Source organism: Coregonus lavaretus (assembly GCF_964263955.1).
Source record: "Coregonus lavaretus genome assembly, chromosome: 27".
NCBI classification, from domain to species: Eukaryota; Metazoa; Chordata; class Actinopteri; order Salmoniformes; family Salmonidae; genus Coregonus; species Coregonus lavaretus.
This window is the reverse complement of record NC_140014.1, coordinates 22,143,112-22,154,492: the sequence shown is the minus strand read 5'-3', so window position 1 is coordinate 22,154,492 and position 11,381 is coordinate 22,143,112. Positions and strand designations below refer to the sequence as shown.

Below are 11,381 nucleotides of genomic sequence, written 5' to 3'. Positions count from 1 at the left end.
AAAGGCAGAGTGAGAGAGAGGGCGGAAAGAGAAAGAGAGAACCCAGAGAACCCAGCTGCACCCTCTAGAAAGAGACCAGTGAGATGATTGACCTGTGTAGCTCAGTTGGTAGAGCATGGCGTTTGCAACGCCAGGGTTGTGGGTTCGATTCCCACGGGGGGCCAGTATGAAAAAATAAAATAAATGCACTCACTAACTGTAAGTTGCTCTGTATAAGAGTGTCTGCTAAATGACTAAAATGTAAAATGTAATTGACAGTCTATAGGCCTAATGATCAATGATGATCCCTCTCACAGATAGCCTGGGTAAAAATAAAAAATAAAGACTGAGCAGAGGAAGGCCTAGCGTTATCAGAGAGCGGAAGCTATTAGCCTGAGTTGCATCGTTGGATCTGTGACAGGCCAAGGCAGGATCATGGTGAATCAGAATGACAGCTTTACCCTCCTTGGATGTTGTACACTCACACAGGACATGGCAGGAAATAGCCTACCCACTGCCCTATTTCAGGATTTCTCATCCTCTAAGCCCTGCCCTTTGCCCCCTTCACCTTTACTACATTATCTAGGGCTCCGAAGCACAGATACTGTAGTCATCAGAAGCAGCCCCTCTCTGCTCTCCCCCACCTCCATCGGGGCATACTCTACATCTGAGCAACAGTCTGATGCATGTAGCATCCCCCTTCCAGCAGCTGCCAATCACATTCCAGGCAGGTCTGAATGATTCACTGGGAAATTATTTCCCTTGTGTTGGCCTGTTATATATTTCATGCTGCGACGAGCTCCCACCATTATAATCAGGGCACCTGTTTTGCCAACTGCACTCCACAACTTCTAATCCTGTATCGGTGTATTCAGAGAGCAGGCCAGAGATCCACTGCAGCCGTGTGCTGCTGACTCCTATCAGCTCAGAGGGGGGAGGCGCCAGAGGGGGGTTTCTCTGGGAAACCAGGCTTCCCGGGGTCAGGAGTTTTTCATATTTTATTGTGACATTCAATTTGCATTTGAAATGCGCTGCAGAACTATTCTGCTTGCTCTGTCACAGCTCTGGAAATTGCTTTTTAGCCTGGTGGTGTAATTCCTCTATTCAGCCGTGGTGCTGTGGATCTTAATCTTTTTTTTGTTGTTGTTTTTTGTCCCATCGCTGCAACTCCCGTACGGACTCGGGAGAGGCGAAGGTCGAGAGCCATGCGTCCTCCGAAACACGACCCTGCCAAGCTGCACTGCTTCTTGACACACTGCTCGCTTAACCCGGAAGCCAGCCGCACCACTGTGTCGGAGGAAACACTGTACATGCACGCGACCGAAGTCAGCATGCATGTGCCCGGCCCGCCAAAGGAGTCACTAGAGCGCGATGGGACAAGGACATCCTGGCCGGCCAAACTCTCCCCTAACCTGGACAACGCTGGGCCAATTGTGCGCCGCCTCATGGGTCTCCCGGTCGCAGCCAACTGCGACACAGCCCGGGATCGAACTCGGATCTGTAGTGACGCCTCTAGCACTGCGATGCACCGCCTTAGACCGCTGCGACACTTCTCATCATCTCTTGTATGAATTACATAATCATATCCAAGCAGCTAAAAACAGTAGTCAGAGGAAGATAATATGATTGGTGCTCTTTGAGATACAGGAGGACATTAAAATGCTTTTCAAACTGTGTAATAGTCATCAGGTCAACAGCACACTGATATCGATACCATACATTCAGCAGCTTTATTCAGTACACAAATTAAACAAAGAGAAGGACATCGGATCAATGAACCTTTGTACAAACATTGCACTTTGCATTGCAGAGTACAAACTCTGTGCTCTGCATTTCTGAATACTCAAGGTCAGAAACAGACAAAAACCATTTGACTGTGATTCTACATTTCCTACAGAGGTTGCATTACTCTAGCCAAATAGCACTATGACTTTCACTGTCTTTTTTACACAACAGACTTAGAGAACGTCTGTTCTTTCCTTTCTAAATCCGAGGGTAGAGAAATGTCCTTATTAAGGAAATCCCAAGCAGAGTCTGTGTTCTCCTCAGAGCAGCTGGAGAGTGTGTGGAGAGATGGGGGACCAGTCTACTTTTTCATTACCAGTGACAGTGAGGGTTGAGACAAGGCCATTAACCTCTCCTCCTCCCAACTCAATCCTGTGGACAGATGGGACAGGCCAAACTGCAACCCACCCCGTGAAGGCAGGGCTAAGCCGGGGCACACCACATCAATCAAGATTGAGCCCCTTGGGCCACTCTACTAGTTTATAAAGATGGTACATCTCTTGACTCGTAGAGTCAGTTTCTTTCTTTACTTGATGTCCAGTCCAACCTCTCTCTTGGAGTTTTCCTTGCCCTGTACTGACATAATGTGACAAACAGCTACAGACAGTACAATAGCAACACTCCTCCCAGTCCTTCCGTCACAATAACGTCACCGCTTCAATTACATTTCTATCAGCTAATGAGATTGGGAAATATCGAGGCTGGGGGGTGCTGCAGTGCTGCAGTTCTCTGGTTTGATAAACGGCTGTTTGATGTGGCTGGCTTCCACCTGCCAAGAGCACTCTGAATCCAGGCAGGCAGGCAGGCAGGCGTGTTGGGCTGGATAACTCTGCAGTCATGGAGGGTGGTACTGGATGCTGGATAACTCTGCAGTCATGGAGGGTGGTGCTGGATGTTGCTGAGAATTTTCCTGCTAAGTAGGAAATGCAAACGTGTAGTGTATTTAAGTTTTAAAAAGGCTTCTAAAGTTTGTAATTTCCACTTTGAAATTTCAGACCTGATTTGCCCCTCCAAAATAAAAGAATGAACCCCTACAAAAATGTCCATTAAATATAATTCATATAATAATTCAAATTTCCTGTTGATGCAGGATTACTTTCCTGGCTCAAATTAAGATCCTACATCTGTACTGTTGGGAAGATAAAGTGAATAGGGCATGTTCAGAGGAACCAATGTAAACCCCAGGGACAGTGACAGTGGCTCAGGGACTTGGTATGGATTATGGCCCATCATCATGGTGACAGAGCCATGGCAGGGGAAAAGTCGAAGGTCACTCAGGGCCAGCCATGGAACCATTTAACTAAAGTGTTCGATCAATAGAGTCATTAGGAAAAAGGGTTTCACTGAAGCACGGTGTGCATGCTTGCATGATGTGTGTTTGTTTAGTTTCACAGTAAGTCTGCTAATTGTATAAATCTTAATTGATTCCTCTCAAACAATAATTGTTGCTTAGGGGCAACTCAATTATATTGACATGGCTAATAAATGAACAAATTCTGCTCTCAAATCAGCAACTACATCAGCCTATCTTTCTTGAATCCAAGTCCCTACATTAGTAAATGACTTCAATCAACAACAACAAAAATCTAATAAACAAATATTTGTATCTTGATTGATAGAGTATATTAAAAAGGGAGATATGATGATGTTTCGCAGTCACACACACACACACACGCACTCACTCACACACACACACACACACACAAACCACTTGTCACAACATGGCTAGCTTCTAAGTCAGTTTTCATCCACACTAACACAGCAGTCACCTTGTCTGCTCTTGTCCAGGATTATAAGGAAGTATAGGATTAGCACATTTTAAAAAGTATTTATCTTCCTTGGCTTTTATAAAGCTTGTTTAATCTGTCCGCCAATATTACACCATGGCTGCTTTTACACAGGCAGCCCATTTCTTTCACTAATTGGTCTTTTGACCAATCAGATCAGCTCTGAAAAAGATCTGATGTGAAAAGATCTGATGTGATTGGTCAAAAGACCAATTAGTAGAAAAGAGATCAGAATTGGGCTGCCTGTGTAAACGCAGCCAATGTACTGCACCTGTCTGTCTATGGCGAGGCAGCTCCAAACTAAACAAAAGTGCCAAAATTGAGTTTGTTATGCTAGTGTCTGGAACCAAGACAACACCTCAAAATGCAGTTAAACTTGATCCTTCTTTAATAAACCAACAACACGTTTTCTTATTTTTCTATTTCTAAAGCTTGGTGTAGTTTAGTGAAGATGCTAAATAAACAGTCATGCACTCTGGAGTCTCCTAATTGGAATAGACAGACATGATCTTTAGAGTGCACAACGGCATTATCCCACCAACAGCCTCAGACCTGTCAATCCACACAGAGCACCTGAAAATACCACTCCACTTCAGAAACCCTTTCTCTTGTGCATTCATGCATCAGTCAGATACTATGATGATCAGGATTTAATTGTGTGTGTGTGTGTGTGTGTGCATGTAGGGGAAGGGGGGTCAGGATGTGCTCGACGAGGGATAGCGGTATGGGGGGTTGAAAATACTTGAGCTTTGTAGCAGCACTAACCAAGATAAGCAGCTTTGGATAATGAATGAATGGATGATTGTAGTACTAGTGTACTCATTGGGATTTTGAACAGGCGTGCGCCAACCAGGATGCAGAAATGAATAGCCAAGCTGATGAGTGTGTGCTGGAAAACCAAGAGCAAAAGGCTTGTCCCCAGCTATTAGCATCACAGTAATAAGCTAAACCGCACGCATGACTTCACCCTGAGAACATGCATGTTCATGCCGCACTTGACCGAGCATAGGTTCAACACATATGTTACACACACACTATGCCCTGCAAACAAAAAGGTGTCATTAGGACGTCCCCGGAACGTCAAGAGGTTGTGTCATGGTCCCCTGGACGTCCTTAGGACATCCCCTGTTTGCTGGGATGTGTTGTTTTATATATATATAGCACACCAACTCTGATAAAGGATGACACATTACATTTCTACTGCACAACTAAATCTCTGTAACCTAGATACAACACAGTACACATTCATTACCAATGAAGACTTGGAACCTTATCTAAAAAGGGCACAGCAAGCAAATGTGCCAGAGTGCACGAAAACGAGTGTGGCTGGATCAACTGTCACTGTGTGAGCATAATCACAATCTGCATCTCATCATATCAATAACAAGGAAAACACATCTGAAGTCAGAGAGAAGATGATAAAAATGTAGATGTGTCAGACATTCCTGCTTTCAAGCTAACGCTTGCGTCAAAAGAGGCAACAGCCTCACGCAAAGTCCTGCTAATAAGATAAGGGATTCCAGAAGAGCTGAAATAGATTGTAGTGTTGGTGAAACAGAGAAATGAGGCAAAGCGAGAGTGAGTAGGTTGCTTAGAATGGCTATAAATACCATCATCAGACAGAGGCAAGCAGTCCTGCAGCACCCTCTCATTGATACTATTAGAATAAAGAGCATCACGAATCAACACAGATGAAGGATTACATGAGAAATGAGAGAATGGAAGTGCACATGGGTTACAGATGGACATGGCCACACAGAGCACAGAGAGTAGGGACGAACAGGAAGGTAGAGAGAAAGGGAGAGGAGGAATTACAGCAAGAGAGATAGAGAGAAAACAAGTAACAGTGGGTGATGTTATTGAATTTTTTTAACTTTATTTAAGCAGGGGCTCATGCTGATTTAGTGGGGTAATATTTAACATATATGCATATTATTTTTACACATCACATGCGACCCATGATAAGACTATGCAATTAATATGATCAAAGTGTATTAAACTGAATATCTTTACCTGACTCCATTTTAACATTATTGTAAAACCATGTGCAATCAAGTATTATGCGTTTAGCTGACTAAGATCAAGGAATGGTCATGAGAAGCGAATATCAAAGCAAGTATTATTTCATAACTTTTCAAATGAATGGATTCACGTACAAGGCATAAAGCTCGAGTTACAAGGCAATACTGACATTAACAAAGCATCATCCTAGGCATATAGATCCTAAGGTTAACTTACAAAACAAAGCATGAACAAAGACATGCCTACTAGGCCAGAGGCCTTGAAGCCTAGGAAATGAGAATTGATCATACAACCTTCCTCCATGGACAGGATACAGGATACGAGAGAGAACAAGAGTACCCTAATCACCCAGGCCCAATCTCCAATGCGCTATGATAAACTGCGTCCAATGGCTTCAATACAGAGGCAGCTGAGTCAAGATCACTTTCGCAGTCAAAAAGCAAGCCGAGATATGCCGCTCAGAATTTAAAAAACGTACCATTAACGTAATAAAACAGTTCTGTAGGAATGAGGTTTGTGCAGTAGGCCTAATACATTATCACAGCATATTGGCTATATGACTGGCCTGCCAATATTGTTCTTTTCAGACCATATTATATTTCAAAACTCGAGCTTTGACAACAAATAGATCAGTTGGTGTAGCACTTACAAGGCACAGCTGAGCATAAATTGAAATAATTTGCTTTTTTATTTTACTGGACTGATGGTACCTGCATGTGATGTTCATGGTGCTTTCATGACAACTGGGAACTCGGCAAAAACGAGGTCAAATCATGACGTCAGTGAAGTTCAGGTCAGAAAGTCGGAGCTCTAGAAATATGACCGAGTTTCCGAGTTGGATGACCGTTCAAAACAATTTTCCCCAGTCGGATCTCGTTCCCAGTTGTCTTGAACGCACTGAAGTCTGAGATTTCTGAATTCCCAGTTGTTTTGAAAAAGGCATTAGTCTCAGCGGAGGGAGGGAGAGAGCAGCAGAGGATCCTCCTCTCACACTCCTTCCTTTACTCCGGTGAGACTGACCAGAGAGAGGGACCAGAGAGAGGGGACACAGTCTTCCACCTGATGGCGAAACTCGAGTCGCACCGCATCTACCTCAGGCACAAATTCATGTTGTTACTAATACCAGAGAAAATGAAATAGGCAAAACGAGCAGCTAATAATAATAAAAATCCAGGGCTATCGATACACTTAACTACTCATTCATTGCAGCTGCAGAGCGAGTGGAAGTAGAGAGAAGCGCTTTTAAAGTTTTGTAATAGTGTTGAATAAAAACAGTGTTGACAGTGCTGAATAAAACTTAGACATGAACTCACTCATAAAAACAGATGCTCTTTGCTGTTTTATTTGGCAGTCTCTGGTCATGGTTTTAAAAGTTATGAAATCTCACGTAGGCTAGTGCCAAACTTGGCTGTAGCTGCGGTCGTGGAAACTGTAAGTAGGCACCGTGATTTGAGCTGTCCGATTGGCCAGCGCAGTAGGCGAAACATGGAGAGAGAAAAAAGGAGCGCAAGCCTTTATCGTTGGCTTTTCTACAGAAATGTTTGGTGATCGACTAGGAATGCCTTGAAGATCGACCACTGGTATAGACGATATCGCCATAGTCAATAACCGGAATTAATGTTGAGTGAATGATTTGTTTACTGCTATAGACGGGTTGACTGACAGCGTCACGAAAGTGAAGCACGCGCATCGATGTGGCTGGAAGTCGTGCATTGTTATTATTCTAAACGGCCAGATAGCTAGTAACAATGTCAAGAAACTACCATGTGGGTAATCGTAGGTGGCTCGTTAAAGCTAATTGTATCTTGTTATTGATACAATTTCTTGTTTTGAGGTGTTTTGACTGATGTCATGTCTATGCTAATATGTCCCAAAAAATCGCTAGCTACCTAGCCAACAACTGTAACGATGTATTTCAAATCAAATCGCATTTTATTTGTCACATGCTTTATAAACAACAGGTGTAGACTAACAGTGAATCGCTTTCTTACAGGCCCCTCCCAACAATGCAGAGAGAAAAATAGAAAAAGAATAGCAAGATAATAACACGAGGAATAAATACACAATGAGTAACTATAACTTGGCTATATACACAGGGTACCAGCACCGAGTCGATGTGCAGGGGTATGAGGTAATTGAGGTAGATAATTTATGTACATATGGGTAGGGGTGAAGTGATTAGGCAACAGGATATATAATAAGCAGTAGCAGCAGCGTATGTGATGAGTCAAAATAGTTAGTGCAAAGGGGGGTCAATGCACATAGTCCGGGCAGATAGTCCGACAGAAAACACGTATAATGTAGTTCCTGTTGACTAGAGGACAGAAAACACTTATACTGTAGTTACTGTAGACTAGAGGACAGAAAACACTTATACTGTAGTTACTGTAGACTAGAGGACAGAAAACACTTATACTGTAGTTACTGTACACTAGGGGACAGAAAACACGTATACTGTAGTTCCTGTTGACTAGAGGACAGAAAACACGTATACTGTAGTTACTGTACACTAGGGGACAGAAAACACGTATACTGTAGTTCCTGTTGACTAGAGGACAGAAAACACGTATACTGTAGTTACTGTAGACTAGAGGACATAAAACACTTATACTGTAGTGGAGTGGATAGACAAGACAGTACCACAAAGTACTATGCTGGGCGCGACTCAGTGAGAATGAACAGGTCCTAGTCAGTCCAATGAAATGGCCTTTCATTCATGTTCCTCACCTGGCCATTAACTAGCTCTCCTCAGTCACTCAGACAGTCAGAGGGTCAGACTGGAAGACTGGCAGACAGAGAACGCCACAGGGATAACATCAAGAGGGTGATATATGAGGAGAGCAATTAATTCATCCAGCACACAAAACACTGTAACAAATCTAAACATAGCTTTAAGACAAACAAACGGAAGAACTGAATAAAGTCAGACTGACTGAATAAAACACAGACTGACTCTAAGCAATGAAAGTTAGACTCCATTCACTGTAGAGAGCTGTCTCTGTGGCTGTTTCCTCTGTAGAAAATGAAAACAGCACAGTGAGGAGGGAGATGACTGAAACTCCCACTGCTATTTGAGGCGGCTGCATCTTTTTCACATGACTTCGTGCAACGTGAGAGAGAGCCGCCCGCCAAACAGCTACAGTTCTGTCTCCTGTGCCTGCTCCACACTGCTTCCCCTGAGCCCTCACCTCTGAGGTAACCAAAACACAGTCATCTGTGCACCACAAGACTGTATTAGCTCACCAAGCTAAAGTCTAAGCATGGAGAGCCAACACAAGTCTTCAGGTCTCAGACAAGGCCACTCATGGCATGAGCTTCACTGAACTACCTCCACTACACATATGCTTCTGATATGTACTAGAGATGGATCGCCTCCTCATGGCATTTGAACTGAAGCACTTCACACAGAAGTCAAGGCAATGCAAGGTCTGTCTCTCTGTTGACTAATTAATAATGGATCAACTGAACAGCTGACTAACGACACTGCAGTATATAATCCTAGTCATCTCTAGGCCAACAACACAGCCACTGAAGCAGTGGACACAGGTCATTCAGTACAATGCGTCATTGTATGGTGCAAGATGCTGCAATTTGTCCCCTAGAAGTGAAAGGGGTAATCTCCACAGACCAAATTATAATAAAGAATCTTCCTCCCCCTTGATGTGAATGATTGGAATGATCATATGAATGTGGGTCTCTGTGTCAATTCAAGTTTACCTGACCCACCACCAGAAATATCTCTGTGGGATTCACAGACTACAGCTTTTCAAACATTCCCTGAAGGTCCTGGAATGTTTCAAGTCCATTTATCCTGGGAGTTATGATGGGTCACTGCAACCTGGTCTCAGAGCATTTTGTATTATTCTGTACGTAAATCCGAGAACGCGCCATTTAGTATGATATGTTACATTTTGTATTGTTACATAAGACAGATGGTTATGACAGATGGTTGGTTGGGGTGGATGGGTGGTCATATAACGTGAACGTCTAGCAACCCAAAGATTGCGAGTTTGAATCTCATCACAGACAACTTTAGAATTGTAGCTAATTTTTTAGCTACTTTGCAACTACTTAACATGTTAGCTAACCCTTCTTCTAACCCTAACCTTAAGCCTATTAACTAACCCTTCCCCTAACCTTAACCCTTTAACTTTACTCCTAAACTTAACCTAACCTTAACACTAACCCTAACCCTTAGCCTAGCTAACGTTAGCGAGCTAGCTAACATATCATACGTTTTGCAAATTCGTAACATATTAGACATTTTGCAAATTCGTAACATATTGTACGTTTTGCAAATTCGTAAAACATAAAATACAAATTATAATATGTTACATATCATACTAAATGAAGTCTCGCGGATTTACGTGCATAATAATACGAAATGCTCTGAGACCAGGTTGGTCGCTGAGCAGTCATCGTGGGTTTTAAGGGTGGAATAGTGAATGCAGAGTGGAGTTACTGTATTTCACTGTGACTAACAAGAAATACCAGGGCCCTACAGAAAGATGACAGCAAATAACTTACTTCAAATGCCATAATTTATGTAGAATAAATCCAGTTTAGAATCGTGTAATAAAATGTCTCACCTTTTTGTTCCGAAAAAAAATACGGTATTGTATCAGAGATATGATACAGCAACTGCATCCTTCAAGACAACTAACACGTTCAAATCATTACCCAAGCCTCTACTTTGAATAAAGTCGCTGTCCACTAAGTAGGTGCTGAAACGAAAGCTACTTTTAATGAAGTCGCTGTCCATCCATTAGGTTTTGAAAGAGGATAGTTAGCTCACAAGTTAGGACTCAGTGTGATGTTTTCACAAACTATACCATTTTGACTCGTTGAAACTGTATAACGTTAGTCACATATTACAACTCATAACCTCGATTCAATAGAGACTTAGGCAAAATATCTCCTCGACAGAAATATAAACTTGATCATTTTCGTGTTTTTATCGGTGCTAGGTCGTTGCGTTTTATTTTGGATCTCGGCATATGAATGAGTTTCTGCAAATGGGATTACCTGATTATGTCATCGTTGTGTCCCAAGTAAAATTTTTGCTTGTGTTCACGTGTGTTATACACTACTCCCACACCGGCGACGAAGTAGACAATTTCCTTGGCCGCTGTGTAGTACAAGTTGTTGCGGCACTGATGTCCACGATACCCGTAAACCCACTCTAGTCGCAGGTGACAATTCGGAGCGGTCCTGTCAGCCATGTCCGTACTTCTTTTCTGTCGTGAGTTTTTTATATTTCTTCATTCACCAAGACGGATTTCATTCGATCCGTATCTCTTAGTTCCACTGGAAATGCATCGTATCCGGTCCAAGCGGTTTTAGCGGGCATTCGAGTACCATGTGCATAATAGTCTCACTGAATCTAGTTTTACTTCGAGATTATATGCTTATCTTTAATTCAAAATGGTTAACTATGCTGTCCTTTTCATAGTGAAAAGCATATATCTACCGCTACTTCAACCTTAGGCTAGCTGCCCCTCTCGAGAGTCGAGGCAGGTCGAAGCTCTTGTCAAATCCTATAAAGATGGAGTTTTCGCGTTTATTTACAAGCACCGCCCCAAAATGTTATCTACATTGGTGATAGACCAACAATCTGTCCAATCACATCCCCAAATATCCATTTAGCGTTTGAAGGGATGTTCACGGACCAATGGCAATCATTATAATTGGACATAAACGTCCTCTCCTAAAGAATGGGCTCTAACCCATGGTGTGAAGTCAATGCCGGGAAGATTTTGACAGCTGTCAATCTAAGTATATGGCGCCACCGTTTAATATTTTACCCCT

The 11,381-nt window shown here is 42.7% G+C and overlaps 1 protein-coding gene across 1 annotated transcript in view; it reads right to left on the bottom strand.

Annotated features, from left to right (window-relative positions):
• LOC311103043 (echinoderm microtubule-associated protein-like 5) overlaps positions 1-11,137 on the bottom strand; it is a 55,101-nt gene extending 43,964 nt beyond the window's left edge. Inside the window, exon 1 of the mRNA XM_084144538.1 lies at positions 10,599-11,137. Within this exon, the coding sequence (XP_084000664.1) occupies positions 10,599-10,795 (197 nt within the window). The 5' untranslated portion in view covers positions 10,796-11,137. The remainder of the gene's footprint in view (positions 1-10,598) is intronic.
• Positions 11,138-11,381: the final 244 nt, after the last annotated feature.